This window comes from Raphanus sativus, chromosome 3 (assembly GCF_000801105.2).
Source record: "Raphanus sativus cultivar WK10039 chromosome 3, ASM80110v3, whole genome shotgun sequence".
Lineage (NCBI taxonomy): Eukaryota > Viridiplantae > Streptophyta > Magnoliopsida > Brassicales > Brassicaceae > Raphanus > Raphanus sativus.
Window position 1 is genome coordinate 372,111 of NC_079513.1, and position 17,107 is coordinate 389,217.

The following is a 17,107-nucleotide window of genomic DNA, read 5'->3' on the forward strand; positions in this document are numbered from 1 at the left end:
ACGTAGAACAATGATTTTCATTAGTCATAGTTCATGTGGTTGTTTTCTAACATGTTATTTTATTAATTTTCACGATGAACTTGTGTTATTTTTCTTGTTTCTTATATTTTAAAGCACACTAAAATATAATAGTTTTGTATAATTTATGAAAAACAGAAACGATGTCGAACCCACAAGATCCTACGCAACCATCGAGTAAGCAACCAACGAGTAAGGTATGACTACATATATACATTAAATTGATGTTACGTTGTTCTTTGATTGCTGTTTGTTTGTAATTATATATATTGCTTCTCTGGATTTTTAGCCAAAATTTATTTGGACACATGAGATGAGTCATGAGATGTTAGTATTAGCTAATGGTGAAAAAGACAAAGGACATTGGAAAGGCACATGTTTTAATGAAATGGGAAGACAAAACATTCGAGCAGGATTTTTGACCAGGTTTGGTTTGAATATACCATGGGGGAAATTCAAAAGTCGCCTTGAACATCTACGAAGGCAGTATGATATATATAAACGTGTCACAAAGAATGCGACTGGGTTAGGTTTCACTGAATTTGGTGAGATTGATATGAGTGCAGATTGGTGGGATCAGCTAATTAAGGTACTTTTTAATAAGCTCTAATTACTGGTTCATTTTTTTTTTACAATTTTTAATCAACTTAAAACATTTATGTTCATTGTAGGCATGTCCAGAAGCCACGAAACTCCGTGTCCATCCGTTGCGTGATATTCCACTCCTTGATTCTTTATACCTTAAAGTTACAATCTCGGTTAGTGAAGGTTGGCAACATCAAGAAGGACCGAGCCAACTGCCTCAGCGTATAGAATCTGAAGAAGAATATGACGAGATATCATCTCCAATCAATATGCCTGAAGATAATCAAAAGACTCACCAGTTGCATAGTTCCAAAAGAGCACATCAAGAAAAAACCTCCAGAATAAGATCTTCTCGGAAAAAGCCCAATTTAGATCATTGGGACCGTATCACAAGTACGTTAGAAAATCAAGAGAGGTTTTGGTCAGCAGGTCGACAAACATTTGACTCCTTTAACCCATTTAATACTGCTATATGCACAGAGGAGTTGTTGAAGCTGTCTACCCTAGACCAAGAAAGTGAGCTGTACTGGGCATCTCTTGATTACCTAGCTAGCAACGAGAATGGACGTCAAATCTTTATGACGTTACCGAATGAGAAACAAAAAATAAAGTATCTCGAAAGGGTTACTGGAAAAATGAACTAGATGCTTTATATTTTCTCTGTGTTTTAAGCTTGGGTGTTTGCTTTGGATTTATGAATTTAAATTGGTGTTTGCTTTGGATTTATGAATTTAAATGTGTATCACATGACGTGGTGTTTTTCTGAATTTATATGAGTTTTTTGCTTTAATTTGGATGTTTGCTTTGAATATTGTGTATGCTTCTTCTTTATTTTCTAATGTTTACGTAACGTTGTTATATACTTGTCGTATGCTAACTTTTTAGTATATTATATTTGTTTTTCAGGAAGTTGCCATGGTATGTAATCAAAACATACTTATGGTAATTCGATTGTTGGTCGAAAGTGCATATCCTAATCCTTACGGTGATAGACAGTTGATGAGAACAGACCGAGGCCGTGGATTGCGTCATACAATGCAGATGATTAATGGTTCTGGTAGAGAATGCTATGAAACGGTACGAATGAATAAAGAAACTTTTATAGAGTTATGTGATACTTTAAGGAACAAGTATAACCTAGAAGAGTCACGTGAGTGCTCATTAGAAGAGGCTGTGGCAATGTTTTTGGAAACACTTGGACATGATGAAGTACAACGACAAATTGCTAAGAACTTTCAGCGTAGTCAGGAGACGGTGAACCGAAAATTTATGGAGGTATTAGATGCTGTCCTTCTTCTCTCCAAGGATATATTAAAGCCTTGTCATGATGAGTTTAATCAGACAAGCAATCGTCTATACTCTAATAAAAGGTACTGGCCTCATTTTCGTGATTGTATTGGAGCTCTTGATGGTACTCATGTGTCAGTAAGGGTCAGAAGTGATCAAAAAGAAAGATTTTGGAATGTGAGAAAGCAATTTGCCTCAATGAACGTACTTGCTATTTGTAACTTGGATATGAAGTTCATATATGCGTATGTCGGGACTCCAGGCAGAGCACATGATACAAAAGTTCTTACTTATTGTGCGCAGAGTGACACATTTTTCCCGACACCTCCAGAAGGAAAATATTTTGTTGTTGATTCTGGATATCCGAACAGAAAAGGATATTTAGCTCCATACCGTAGAACAAGATACCACCCACATCAGTGGGGTGATGGACCACCTAGTAGTGCAAGTGAATGGTTTAACAAACGTCATTCGTCTTTACGTTCAGTGATCGAACGTTCGTTTGGGGTGTGGAAAGCTAAGTGGCGGATTCTGAAAAATGAGGCACGTTATAACTTACCGATGCAATGCAAAATAGTCGTTGCGACAATGGCCCTTCATAATTTTATACGTGATTCAACCACAAAAGATGACGATTTTGATGAGTACGAAAGGATGGAAGAACAAGAATTGAACGGTTCGAATATAGAAGATGCAGCAGAAGTTGAAGTCATGCGTTAGAGCAGCTCCATCGCTGACTCTTAATGAGTCCTTAAGCGGTGGGGCCCACAAGGGGACCCATTTTTTTTTTAAAACTTTACTCTCTCACCTCTTCCGCAAGAGGTGCCTCTAGTACTGTGCGCGGGTCCCATGCATACGTGGCGACCCGCGAGTGGCTGTTTTTTTTTTTTTTTTTTTTTTTTTAAGAAAAATCGAAAAAAAAAAAAAAAAAAAAAAAAAAAGTTATGAACCCCATTTTTGGGGTTCAGGGATGGAGATGCTCTTATGAACCTACAGGAGATACTTACATGGCAGAAGTACGTAACCATATCGCAGAAAGTATTTGGAATGCTCGCTATTAGTTAATTAATTTAGCTTACTTTGTTTTTCATAAGATTGTTTTTAGTTGCTGGAAAACTTGTGTACGTGATTTGTTTTTAGTTGCTGGAAAACTTGTGTACGTGATCATTTGTTCTTTTTCTTTTTTCTTTAATTCTTTAGTTTTAATTATGTCTATTTTGGTCATTTAATATTTTAAATGCTACAGCTTTGCCAATCATATAATTTGATTGTAACTAATATAGCATACAGCTTCTGCTGCATACTGCTTCTGCTGCTTACTGCTACTGTTTCTGCTAATGCTTTACCAATCAAGGCCATAAAGAAATGGTCTTTACCTTGGAGAAGGGAGAGAAGGCGAAAGAAATGGTGGCGTTGAAGCTCCAGAAGCGTATCGCAGCCTCAGTGCTCAAGTGCGGAAAGGGCAAAGTATGGCTCGACCCAAACGAAGGCAACGACATCGCCATGGCCAACTCTCGTAACCTTCTTCTTCTACCTTGTTGTTTCGATTTCACTGTTGATGATGATGGTAGCTTGATTCGTTGAATGATTATTGAATTTGAGATCGAATCCAATACCGTTGATGTTAGTTCAATTTGTCATCGTTTGATGATTGATCTTGGATTCACTATGTTGTTTCTTGATATCATGAGCTAGGGTTTCCTGATTGTTATGGATTCATCTCACTGTTTCATGATTGATTGTTAAGATACTGTACTGTGTTGTTATGTATGTATCAGGCCAAAACATAAGGAGGCTAGTGAATGATGGATTCATCATCAAGAAGCCAACAAAGATCCACTCACGCTCCAGAGCACGACGCATGAAGATCGCCAAGATGAAGGGACGTCACTCTGGTTACGGTAAGAGGAAAGGTACCAGGGAGGCGAGGCTGCCGACTAAAGTTTTGTGGATGAGGAGGATGAGAGTGTTGAGGCGTCTTCTCAAGAAGTACCGTGAGTCCAAGAAGATTGACAGGCACATGTACCATGACATGTACATGAAGGTGAAGGGGAACGTTTTCAAGAACAAGCGTGTGTTGATGGAGAGTATCCATAAGTCCAAGGCTGAGAAGGCTAGGGAGAAGACTCTGTCTGATCAGTTTGAGGCTAAGAGGGCTAAGAACAAGGCTAGTAGAGAGAGGAAACATGCTCGTAGAGAGGAAAGACTTGCCATGGTGAGCTCTTGTGCTTGTGTATATGATGTATATGGTTTGGTGAACTCACTGATTCATTTGATTTTGATATGTTTTTTTGGTTTTGTTTCAGGGTCCTGGAGGAAATGTACCTGCAGAGTAAGTATTGATCTTTTCATCGTAATTCGATCAAGCTTTTATTGTATTGTGGGGAGGTTCTAAACTCTTGCTTTGGGTTGTTTGTTCTTGCAGGGACCCAGCTAAAAGGTCCAACAAGTGAGAAGAAGAATAAGCTTTGTTCTTTAGTGACTTTTTCTTTAGCAGATAATTTTGGAACGTTTTTTTTTTGTGATTTAGCTTTATCAAACAATTTATCTGCGACACGTATGAGTGTCTTCTTCATTAGTTTTGTCAGCAGTTCGCTGTGTTTTAGTCTTCAAATACTTTTTTATTTCCTATCATCTCAGTAATATGTCCGTTCACAGGCTTATCTAAAGAGAAACTATTATTAGAGTAAAAGAAACAGAGTTCTTTCAGCTCAAGACATGTTTGTGTCTGTTCTGACTATTCCGGGATAGGTTTGATCATGAAACCGAGTTCCAAGAGTTCAAGTCCAAGGTTACGTTACAACAGATTTGTCTAAGTTGAGTGCCGAAGACGATAGCAACTCTGTTTTGTTTGAACCCAAGAACAAAAGAGAACATCAACTTGGGCCTACTGATACAAACCATCTGTTTCGTTTGAACCCAAGAACAAAAGAGATCATCAACTTGGGCCTACTGATACAAACCTTATAAAGATGAAGAAGCCTCGTGTTGATGAAACCAAAACCATCTGAATCGAGGATTCGGTGGAAGCTATTCAAGCGTTACAAGACATGAATGAGGAGCTTATATTAAGATGCTTGTCATCTGGTTGAAGATGAACACAAGGGCAAAACTTTCTGGTCTCTAGATGTGATAACTACACAAGAAGTGGTTGATAAAGATATATCCGGCCTCAATTAATATTACGAGCTGTAAACGAAGTTTGAAAGATAAAAATAAGCTAATTGGCTTACAATAACACTACTCAGGTTAATAACTTTTGCTAGAGTTTCATATATAAACTACTTGACCAAGAGCAACAAAGATTCAAACAATGTATTACATGCTTTCTTAGTCTTACTCAGAAGTCGTCAGATGTGATCAAACATGGCTGATGATATCAAACTGTAATTACCCCATTGTTAGCGTCTAGGTGATGCTCTTCGTCGAAATGGTGACACAACTGAACTTAATCATAATCATCTGTGCAGAATGGGCACTGATAGTCCACTTCCATTTCATCATCTTCCTCTTCTTCAATACACGAACCTAAAAATGAAGTTAACCATCAAACATAAACCCTAAAAACCCTAAATATGAGGGGGTTGAAGCTAACTAGACTGATACGTGATAAGCTCTTCTAACCAGCGCTGGTACATGGTTTTTGGAGGTCCTCCTCAATACTAGAAGTGTGCCTTGCACTCAATACTAGAAAATGTGATTTGATATTCAAAGTTCAAACAAATGAATAATACTAATTATTTTTCATTAAATTCAAAAGCAAAGAAAAAAATGAAGAACATTTGAATTAGATTATGTATTGCATATTACCACATTTACACATTCAATAACATGATTGCTTAACCTAAACTAACAAAAATAACAATGACTAGCATCTAAAAATGACAAAACATTACCCAGATTTTTTTTCTTAAAAAAAAAAAGAGATTCACTAACTTCTAAAATTGTGTGCGATACAGCGTTGCTTACTTTGCTTCGGCCGTGGGCCGGGCCTGCTTCTAATCGATACTTCTTGGAAGAATCAAAATCACACATGTCTAAAACTCATGCCTCTCTCTATTTTTCCGCCGTTCTCCTATTTTTTTGGGATTTCCTCGTCCATAAATATGTTATTGTTGTGAATTAATAGAATAGAGAATATATAAAGGTTTATTATATATGTGTGTGTTGGTGGTGAGCAACGAGAGAAAGAGAGTTGAGTTTGATAATTATTATTGAACTTTCATATGTATGATACAAATGAGGGGGATGATCTATTTATACTAGTGAATGTCGGTTAGTGTCAACCGACATAGAAGAAAAGGACAAAACATAAGGATAAGCATTATCCTTATTTGGATAATCACTTATTATCTAATACTCCTCCTTGATTATCCAATTTGGTGTTACGTAGTGCCTCGTTAAAAACCTAATCATGGAAAAACCCAGTGGGATAAAAATCATGATAAGGGAAAAAGAGTACACTGACGTAATCTCTTCCTAAGAATAATGGACATAGCTTTTTCTTCATAAGTCACGTAAACGCCGCATCCCGATACCGTCGACGTGTTTCCGGAATATTGTAGTCGGAAGAGACTTAGTGAACAAGTCAGCCGGATTGTCGCATGACCGTACATATTCGATGTCCACTTCTTTATTTTTCTCGAGTTCCCGAATGTACGAGAAAAATCTTGGAGGGATATGCTTCGTTCTGTCGCTCTTAATATAACCTTCTTTGAGTTGAGCGACGCAAGCCGAGTTATCTTCAAAAACTTTCGTCGGCTCTTTCTTGTTAACTATTCCGCTTGAATCTTGTATGTGGTGACTCATTGATCTTAACCACACACATTCTCGACATGCTTCGTGAAGCGTAATAGTCTCTGCATGGTTTGAAGAAGTTGCAACCAGAGTTTGTTTTTGGGACCGTCAAGAGATCGCGGTTCCACCAATTGTAAAAACATAGCCGGTTTGCGATCGAGCTTTATGAGGATCTGATAAGAATCCTGCATCTGCAAAACCAACCATACCAAACTCGGGTTTTCTAAAATACATTAACCCTAAATCAACTGTACCTTGTAAATAACGGAATAGATGTTTTATTCCGTTCCAATGCCTGTGAGTAGGAGCAGAGCTATATCTTGCTAAGAGATTAGTTGCAAAAGCAATATCAGGCCTGGTACAGTTTGCTAAGTATAAAAACCCACCGATAGCACTCATATAAGGTACTTCAGGACCTAATATCTTTTCGCTATCTTCACAGGGTCTAAAAGGATCACTCTCAACATTGAGAGATCTACCAACCATTGGAGTACTCAAAGGAGTCGCTTGGTCCATACGAAAGCGTTTCAATAACCTTTTCGTATAGTTTGATTGATGCACAAATATCCCTTCTCGGAGATGCTCTAACTGGAGCCCAAGACAAAACTTTGTCTTTCCAAGATCTTTCATTTCGAACTCCTCTTTCATATGAGTTCGAGCATCATCAACCTCCTTTTGAGTTCCAATCATGTTCAGGTCATCTACATATACAGCAATGATCACAAGGCCAGATGACGATTTCTTAACAAAAACGCAGGGACATATCGCATTGTTCACATATCCTTTACTCAAGAGATATTCACTTAAGCGATTGTACCACATGCGTCCGGATTGTTTTAATCCGTATAGTGATCGCTGTAACTTGACCGAACATACCTCCCTGGATTTTTCTTTCAATGCCCCTGGCATTTTCAATCCTTCAGGGAGTCTCATATATATATCATTATCCAACGATCCATATAAATAAGCTGTCACAACGTCCATGAGATGCATCTCAAGAGTTTTTGACGCCGTAAGGCTCATCAAAAATCTAAACGTAATTGCATCCATTACCGGGGAATATGTTTCCTCAAAATCAACTCCCGGTCTCTGAGAAAAACCTTGGGCTACTAATCGGGCTTTATATCGTGTTACTTAATTCTTTTCATTTCTTTTTCTCACGAATACCCACTTATACCCAACAGGATTTATATTCTCAGGCGTTATGACAATAGGTCCAAAGACATCTCTTTTATTCAGGGAGAGTAATTCAATTTGAATGGCCTTCTTCCACTCCTCCCAATCATGTCTTTTCTGACATTCTAAAATGGATCTTGGATCGGGATCATCACTTTCGTGATTGATTTCTTTGGACACAGAAAAGGAGAACATTCCATCAACATCTTTTATCTTATTTCTGATCAATAACCTTTGATCAAGGGCGTAGTTGATGGAAATCTCATACTTTTCTGTTCCCTCCTCGTCATCTGGATCCTTATCTTTATTTGGTTCTTCTTGAACCTTTTCATCTATGCCTTCTTTCAGACATTTTTCAATATCAGGTTCTTCTGGAACCTTTTCACTTTGTTCAACCAATTTCTTTTTCTTTCGGGGATTTTTATCTTTTGAACCCGCTGGTCTCCCCCTCTTTAACTGAACCCCAGGTTCATTTATTTTGTTTCCATCAGTTTGTTCCCCAGGAACAACCACTCTTGATGGAATATTTTCAGCGGGTATATATGATTTCGTCACTCTTCTCGTATCTGTGAACGCATCTGGTAACTGGTTTGCCAAATTATGCAAATGCACAATTTTCTAAACTTCCAGCTCTCTTTAATTTGTAGGGGGATTAAGGTGTAACAACAACTGTGTACACCATGTAATTTCTTTTAGAAATTCCTTTAGTTCCTCCCCCTAACGCTGGAATTCATTCTTATTAAAATGGCAATCGGCAAACCGTACCGTAAACATATCACCAGTTACTGGTTCCAGATATCTCATTTACGGCTTGTTCTAACTCTTTCAGAGTTTTATCATTCCCGAGAATATCATTAATTCTCCAGGGACTATTAAGATGCATCTCAAGTCATTTGTGTCCTGCCAGACATATTAATATTGCATCTACTATAAATTTTCTCCAGTAACCTCAGAACAAGCCGTTTTTCATACCTCAAGGTTATCTTTTATTTCATTTTCTGGAGAAATATATACATTGGACCTTTTGTCCAAGAATCTCTCGTTTTTCTAACGAGCTTTATATCAAATTGATTGCCTCATTCACTTTTTGGCTAATCAATTCACTCTATCCTCATATATAGAGGTATATTCATGATCATGATCATCATTTATATAGCGCTTTTTCATTTATTTATTGTCGACAATCTATTTTCTCTTTGGTTCCATCTTTTTACCCGTACTGATATGGTTAATCGAGATCTCTTTCTCATCATCGATGATTTACCCAGGTACCTGACTACACATTAACCCATATCAACGGTCTCTTTAAGAGATTCGTCCTCTATTCATATATTTGCTCCATTTTGAGGACACTTTGAAACCAAAGTGGTCTATCACGTCTCTAGCGTGCCATAGACTCATATATCGTCCTTTTAGGACACATTTTCTTATTGGAGCCTTTTCAGCTGGAATATGAGATAACTATTTTATCAAAATGTCTGGCAGGCATTTTATAAATGGATTGTACTATATAAATTTCATGATAATCCATTTCTCATATCTCATTCCATCAGCTGCATATATGCTTCCAGCAATCTTGCGAGCATATTTCTGATTATTCCATATAATCTTTCCCTTTTGGATTGTATATGACTACATGCACAACTGCATGTTTACACCCGATCATGGGAATCATCTTACTTGAATTTACTTTATCAAGTACTTTTTCGAGTGAACAGAATGTTCTCATTGTTCCACTCACTAGGATTCTTTAATTCTCCCCCTCGAGATGATGACACTCCATGTCTAAAATCTCGTACTGAATCCCACTCTAGAACCAATAACATATTCAGATTTCCCATTTGGGATGAATTATGTTTCAAATCCTTTAGAGTGAGATCCTGATTTGGGGCTGTTTAAAGAAATCACATCTATTGAACTTGTTTGATGATTCAATACCCATGATGGTTCTTTTGTTTCTTTAAGACATGCTATATGTGAAAAACCTCTAGTTTTTCAACATTTCACAATAATATCGATAACATTATTGGGGATGGCTATATATCAGTAAACTTCAGGTTTACTACTCATTTATAATTTTTGCCATCCTTCTCTTATGCATGTCTTTTCATCATAAGCTCTTATAGAACCAATAGTAATTTTTTATATATATTACTAGATACTATACTTATTTATTTTGAGAGAGGATAGATATTTGTTACCTTTAATAGCCATGTATGATGACCCATTATCTGTCAAGTATATCTATCTCCATCCTGAATCTCAAAATATTGTTTAGAAAAATAATTTTCATGTCACATCGATATTTCCATTTATTTTCTGAATCATCCAGAAAATCTTAAAACATCAAGATGAGTATTCAATCCATGAAAGATGGTCCGGGTTCATAAGAGATGAAGTCTATTTCACTTCCTTTCTCTTTTCTTATCAATACAGATAGGCTAATATTTTGGCGTACGACAAATACGTACCAAACGTTTCTTTTCTTGCCATATCTGTAGCAAACCTTTTCTGTTTGCCTTTTATCACCCGACCATTTTCATTTACCTGGAAGTTCTTATTATTTCATAGGGACGGTGTATTCTTCCTCGTCCTCTTCCACGACCACAATAGCGGTTTCAACCGCATCTACACCCACGTCCTTTTCTAGGAGGACCAACTTGATGGTTTAGTATCATGATTTTGAACTTTTCAGTTTTCATGGAGGATTTACATCAACTCCAACTATTTAGTGAATCCTTTCTTTCAAGGATTTAATTACTCAAAGATCTTCTAGATCTTTTCTCATGATACACTTCATCTTATAAACCATCATCAAATTGGTGTAAGATATCATGGCTTTTCTTTTCTCATCTGATTAATTTATCGATGATTTCTCAAAGCTTATTTTCTCTCAGGTGTATATTAACACCCAGTGCCCAGATCATATAATTATTTTTCGTAATATCTAGGGCATTAGATTCAAGCTTTGTTAAATTCGACATGATTAATGAATCCATAATAATATAAATATAGACGATAATTAAATGCATAATTTAAATGCAGAAATTAAAAGCATAAAATAAATGCAAAAATTAAATTGCGTACATTTAAATTGCAGAAATTTAAATAGCATAAATAAAATTGTGGGTCCAGCCCACCATATGATCCAGGAGTCTTAGACTTCCATATTGATCATTTTCAAAGGTTTGAGGCGACATAGTCGGCCATATTAACTTTTTTCTTTTAATCAAGGTCCGAGGAGGCTTAGCCTTCCATTTTTGACCTTTTATTCACGGAGGTAAAACCTACCACGTGTTTCTCTGATCGTGAAGGCCTAGCCTATCTTAACGATCAGTCGGGAAAGGCAACACCTCTCTTCCCGAAAAATAAACGGAGAAGGCCTAGCCTCTCACTCCGGAATAATAAAAATAATTAAAATAATTAAAATTATTGAAAGACATAAATTTAAAAACTTATCTCGCTTGCTTGGTTTAAGAACGGTCGATATAAGAGAGTTCGTCGTGCTGATAACGTGTTGTGAACTATTAGCTCAAATGCATCCTTGGTTATAATATGATTTATGTTTATTATAATTTTGTTGGTGTTTTTGGAGAAGAACAAAAACGTGAGAGAGAGAAAGTCATAAAGAGCAAAGGAGACAGATGTATTCACTTATCAATGTTGTATCATGTACAAGCTATTTATACTAGAAGAAGAAAAGATTAGTCATCTTCTCTTTAACACATACGAAGACATGTGTAATTGATGACAACTCATGATATAAATTGTAAATGACATCACATGTGTTTGCCAGATGGATGATCACCATTATTTAACAATGGCGTTTTTTTGAGAAAAAGAGGTAAATGTAATATGTGATTGATTTGTCCAAAATTTTTGGCTTGTTGTGAATTGTGATATAGTTAATCATATATTAATGTTTTAAATAAATGATAAAAGATCTGTCTCTTAATTAAAAGAGTAACCTTTTGGAAAAAGATTTAAAAAGAGTAAAAAATGAAAAAAAATAAATAAATAAAAGAGGACAAGTGATATAAGGCAAATGTCCATTTCATTTTCTCATAGTTTCATTCTTTTCGAATAATTTTCTTTTCTTCTCTCTCTCTCTCTATCAAACCAGAAGAAGAAAGAAGAAGAAGATGGCTTCGCCGAGCAAACGCCGAGAGATGGACATGATGAAATTGTCTGTGCTCAATTCTCTATAGTTCATCTATTTCATCTCTCGATTGGCTCTTTTTTCTATATATATATTGGATCTGTTGATGATTGATGATCTCTCTCTATCTTCTAATTCATATTTGTCTTCTTCTTTCTTGTTGTATCAATCAGGATGATGAGTGATTACAAGGTCGATACAATCAACGACGATTTGCATATGTTCTACGTCACTTTCCATGGCCCCACTGACAGTAATTCTCCAAAAACTCTCTTTCTCTCTTTTGCTTTTATTTTTTGTCTTTATGCTCTTAAAAGCCTACTTGTTGAAATGAATGAACAAAAAATGAAAAAGTGTCTTCCTAGATTTGGTATTTTACAACTTCAGATTCACCATAGAAAACTGATAATTGGGATTACATGATGTATACAAGCAGAAATGAATCTGTTTGATTGAACAAACCTATGATCTCTTTGTGTGTGAAGGTCTTTATGAAGGAGGTGTATGGAAGATCAAAGTCGAACTTCCTGATGCTTATCCTTACAAATCTCCTTCTGTTGGTTTCGTTAACAAGATTTATCACCCCAATGTTGATGAATCGTAAGTCACACATCACATCTATCGACTTCACATGATTTCATCACTCTAACAAATCTCCTTCTCATGTTTTGTTGTAGTTCTGGCGCAGTTTGCTTAGATGTAATAAACCAGACATGGAGTCCAATGTTTGGTAATATATATTAATTATCTGTGTCCTTTTTCAGTGCCTTCTTGATTAAACTTGATCTGTTTTTTCTCCTAATCAGATCTTATCAATGTCTTCGAGTCATTCCTTCCTCAATTGCTTCTATATCCAAACCCATCTGATCCTTTCAATGGTGAAGCTGCCTCTCTCTTGATGCGAGACCGCCCTGCCTATGAGCTCAAAGTCAAAGGTTCATCTCACTCTTCTTCCAAATTTGCTTGCTTCTCTATTCAATTTAAACCTCACTGACACATTGGTATCTTTGACATTTCAAGAATATTGCAAGAGATATGCTAAACCAGAGGATATAGGAGCACCTGAGGAGATCTCAAGTGATGATGACGATGATGATGATGATGATAGCATGAGCGAACGTGGTTCAGACTCTGATGACAACGATGAAATTGCTGGAAAAGCTGATCCTTGATGACTTCGTCACAAAATCAAATCTCTCTTTGTACTCTGATTTATTAGTCCATTTCCAAAAATATAAACCATTCATGTTCATTGCATGGGAGGAGATAAGAACTTTCCTCTGTAAATGTGTAAAGACTTGTGTTACTTCTTTTAGGATCATTGAATCTTTCATTTGCTTCAAATGTAAATAACATATAACAATTTGCAACCTTACTACAATAAAACATGAATTCATCTCTCCAATAACGTTCCTTTTTATACAAAGAACATATCTAAAGATGGGAGGATACTGCGGACAAAAGGACATATTCTTCTAAATAGCAACATACCAAGAAAAGGAGAATACTATTATTTGTTTTACTAAGGTAAGTCCAAGACTCGCTGCTAGATTGCTTTCAATTGCCACATTGCATATCACCCACCACCTGTAAGCACTAAAAGGATAAAAGAGGCTCAATCTGTTTACAAATGGCTCGGCCTTCTTTTACCAGCATCGGTTCTTAACCTCTTCACCGGATTAGCCCATCCCACTGAATCACCAGCCGTACCGCTGTTGTTTGGATGTGTGCTTTGGTTTGGCCATCGTTGCTGCTGAGCTAGCCTTGTCTCCCTTGTACCTGAACCAGACACAGGACTTCTAAGACCACGACCTACCATAGCTGGAGGTGAGACCGGGCTGCTTGAGCCAGCGGTTCTTGTTCTTGGCGCAGACTTTTCTCTGTCTTTCCTCTTCTTCTTGCAGATTACTAGTTCCCCTGGATGAGTTAAAATTGGAGAGTCATCGGTGTGGCTTGATGTCCCGCCGAGCTTTGTTTCTTTCTGAGGTATCTGTACTCTGATCCTTGAATTCTCTCGTTGTTGAGGTCTCTGAGGAGAGCTTGGCTCCGGTTCCTTCTCATATACATGCTTTTGCTTCTTACCCTGACTAGTACCTGCTGCTCTCGGGGATAGTGTGGATACCAAAGTCGGGGTTGGACCAGAGAAGGAAAGAGCATTCCTTGCTTCTCGGAAATCTGTGTCCGGAAAAGACATCTTCAGCAGATCAAAGAACAGATTGTGAACCTTCTTTGCTTCAGATCTCACCTGCGGAAGATTTAGTCACTTTTACTAAACCCGTTCGGCTTATTTTATATATATATATCAAACACACAAAATCCAAAGAAGAAAAATCCAAACCTCGTGTGAGAATCCATAGAATTGCATTGCTCCCCTTAGCATATACTGCACGTCAGATGCGAGTTCCATAACCCCTGCGTACTCTAGCCTTTCTAACCGGTGATCAATCTCTCGCAGTTCCAATAGATTATTTACACCTCCAGCTGCATACCCAGTCTGAATTCTCTTCCACAAATTTGTCAGCATAGGCACAATCTGCTGACCTTCCTTGTCGATTCTCCTTTGGAGTTTGCTAATTACCGTTTTGCACTGCACAGTCAGTCAAGTAAAGGGTGAGTTCGAACCAATCAACCAAACAAAATACATGTACCGAGGACAATATAAGAGAATGCAATGAAATCTTATTCCATTCGACAGATCATACCCGTTTCTGTATGTTGTGGGACATTCTTGCACCTGCACTTGAAGAGCCAATAGGACTAGTTCCATCCCATGTTTCTCTAGCAGCTTCAGTGTTGTCCTCCTGGGTGGCATTCAATCTACCAGAATTTGGTGATGATACATGCAGCTTGGAAGTATTAGCTACTTTCTTTGCAGGTAAACTCCTAAGTCTCGAGGATGAATCACTCTGTTCTTGTCTTGAACCATGTGAGTCAACAACTGTCCTCAATTTTGATCGATAGCTACGATCGACTTGCAATGGCTGAGATGCAGGCATATCAATACCGTCTATTCTTTCTGCTGTTTGACGGGGTCTTACACGAATACTCCGTTTGCGCTTTATTGTAGGTTGCAAAACCTGTTCTTCTCCTTCATCACGTTCATGGGCCCAACTTCCTGATCGTTGGAGATCTATGTGAGAATCCCCCGATGCTGCTATTTCCCCATCTTCTGTATCATCCACCTGTTCAACATAATTACAGAGACAAAAATTACACAAACTACAAAGAAGAAGAGAGGCTTGCGAGACAAGATCAGGTGCCTACCATTCTTTTTGAGACAGAACCTGGCCTAGTTTCCAATGCAGACAAAGAGCCAAACTTTCGTGAAGAAACCGGAGAAGCCATCGCTTTCGATCTATGACTTTCTGGCGAAGATCCTGAAGAAACGGCATCATCCCGTGGAGTATTTTTTTTAAAACAACCAGACCGAGGAGGATAATCATAACCGCGGACAGGGTTCTCTCCATCAGATTCGTCTTTGTTGGTTTGGTGATTACCAAGAGGACCAGTTAGCTCATCATCATCAAATTGTTGAATGTCTCCCTCTTCTTCATTCCCAGAATCAATGTTCCTTTCCTCAGAGCTATCCTCTGAGAATCCTCCATTGTCATCTTCAATTTCCTTGTAGTTAATCTTTTTGCTCTTTGGCCGCCCCCTTTTTCTCTCACCTCCAGGCCCAGTAGTTTGCACGATCAGATTATTGCTTGATAACATGTTCTTTGACGGTTTCTTAGACAAATCAGCAACGGTAGTATTCACCTCTCTGGTACTAGCTCGAAGCCACTCAGGCACCTGCTCGTGAGAAGTCATCTCCTCGGTCCAGTCAAACTCTTCATCCATTTGATCAAATAACTCAACTTCCTCCTCGCTTCTGGCAATCATCCTGTTCACCTCATGGAGAGAAGGTACATCATGGACGGTTTCTTGATATCTCTCTTCATCATGCAATAAAGTCTCCAAAGTCATACGCCGCTCTTCATGAGTCGTCCTTTGGTCAAAACGCCCAGCATTAATGACTTCATCAGCCATGTCGATCTTGTACTGCTGAATATTATTCCTTATGAGACCCTCAATAGATCCTATATACCGGTCCTTCCCAGCCAAGTCATCCTCTAGGTCTATTGAACCACCACTTCTAAGCTCGTCCTCCTTTTGATGGCTGGAAAACTTTTCAACAACTGCCTCCATATAAATTACTTTTACTTCCCTTGTCTGCCCAATACGATGGGCTCTGGCAACTGCTTGTTCCTCATTCTTGGGGTTCGGATCCGGATCATATATCACAACTGTGTCAGCAGTCTGAAGGTTGAGACCCCTTCCAGCTGCACGTATACTAAGCAGGAATATAAAACAATCAGTATCAGGATCATTGAAATCCACAATAGCTGACTCCCGATCTTCTAGGCTGGTAGTCCCATCTATTCTTCTGTATACAAGCCTCCTCCATTGCAAATACTCTTCTAAAATATCAAGGAGTTTTGTCATCGTACTGAAGAGCAACACCCGATGGCCTGTCCTCTGTAGCTTTATAAGAATTCTATCCAGAATCCACAGTTTTCCACATGACCTCACGAGAAAATCCTTGGAAAGATCATTGAAATATGGATAATTGAGCAAAGGATGGTTACATGTTTTCCTCAACTCCATGCACCTATTATTTAAAGTTCTGTATATCTTGGCTTGGTAGATCGAACTCTTCTGAGCCCTAAGTTTTTCATCGTCTGGATCAACTCTTAGAGTTCCCGTAGCTTTAATCCAATCATAAACGGCACTCTGTATAGCAGACATTCTACATCTTAAGACTACCGAAACCTGCAACCGAAAGCATTATCAGAAGAATCATCTAGGCGAAAATATAACAGCAGCTATATACCAGAGATCCTACCTTAGGGGGAAGTGAACCTTCAACATCCTCAACACGACGTCTAAGCATGAACGGCTCTAAAATTTGATGAAGCCTATGAATGACAATGACCTTTTTCTCAGTTTCCAGCCAGTCATCCTCTATATTATGCGCAGGACCTTCTTTTTGAAAGGGTTGTGCGAACCAATCATGAAATGCTTTTCGATTGTCAAAGACATCAG

At 37.9% G+C, this 17,107-nt stretch overlaps 3 protein-coding genes across 3 annotated transcripts; 2 read left to right on the forward strand and 1 right to left on the reverse strand.

Annotated features, from left to right (window-relative positions):
- The first annotated feature begins 3,231 nt into the window (after window positions 1-3,231).
- On the forward strand, window positions 3,232-4,553 carry LOC130509825 (60S ribosomal protein L19-3-like). Its single transcript, XM_057006022.1, has 4 exons — window positions 3,232-3,406; window positions 3,669-4,105; window positions 4,197-4,222; window positions 4,316-4,553. The coding sequence occupies exons 1-4, from the start codon at window positions 3,256-3,258 to the stop codon at window positions 4,341-4,343; spliced, it is 642 nt and encodes a 213-aa protein (XP_056862002.1). The 5' UTR covers window positions 3,232-3,255; the 3' UTR covers window positions 4,344-4,553.
- Window positions 4,554-11,894: 7,341 nt separating this feature from the next.
- LOC108847081 (ubiquitin-conjugating enzyme E2 6) lies at window positions 11,895-13,359 on the forward strand. Its single transcript, XM_018620252.2, has 6 exons — window positions 11,895-12,049; window positions 12,196-12,275; window positions 12,508-12,622; window positions 12,700-12,752; window positions 12,829-12,957; window positions 13,043-13,359. The coding sequence occupies exons 1-6, from the start codon at window positions 12,006-12,008 to the stop codon at window positions 13,192-13,194; spliced, it is 573 nt and encodes a 190-aa protein (XP_018475754.1). The 5' UTR covers window positions 11,895-12,005; the 3' UTR covers window positions 13,195-13,359.
- Window positions 13,360-13,398: 39 nt separating this feature from the next.
- On the reverse strand, window positions 13,399-17,107 carry LOC130509824 (ATP-dependent helicase BRM; the record flags this gene model as incomplete). Its single annotated transcript, XM_057006021.1, is given in 5 exon segments — window positions 13,399-14,267; window positions 14,361-14,609; window positions 14,725-15,204; window positions 15,287-16,834; window positions 16,908-17,107. Coding segments are annotated over 5 exon segments (3,098 nt in total), but the record flags the coding sequence as incomplete, so codon positions are not given.

What these genes read in the sequence shown, in the direction of transcription:
- LOC130509825 (XM_057006022.1), top strand. Translation starts at nt 3,256, where the DNA reads ATGGTCTTTACCTTGGAGAAGGGAGAGAAGGCGAAAGAAATGGTGGCG. An exon ending in GAGAGGAAAGACTTGCCATG is followed by an intron (nt 4,106 to 4,196) that starts GTGAGCTCTTGT and finishes GTTTTGTTTCAG; the next exon opens with GGTCCTGGAGGAAATGTACC. An exon ending in GGAGGAAATGTACCTGCAGA is followed by an intron (nt 4,223 to 4,315) that starts GTAAGTATTGAT and finishes TTGTTCTTGCAG; the next exon opens with GGACCCAGCTAAAAGGTCCA.
- LOC108847081 (XM_018620252.2), top strand. Translation starts at nt 12,006, where the DNA reads ATGGCTTCGCCGAGCAAACGCCGAGAGATGGACATGATGAAATT. An exon ending in CACCCCAATGTTGATGAATC is followed by an intron (nt 12,623 to 12,699) that starts GTAAGTCACACA and finishes GTTTTGTTGTAG; the next exon opens with TTCTGGCGCAGTTTGCTTAG. An exon ending in GACATGGAGTCCAATGTTTG is followed by an intron (nt 12,753 to 12,828) that starts GTAATATATATT and finishes TCTCCTAATCAG; the next exon opens with ATCTTATCAATGTCTTCGAG.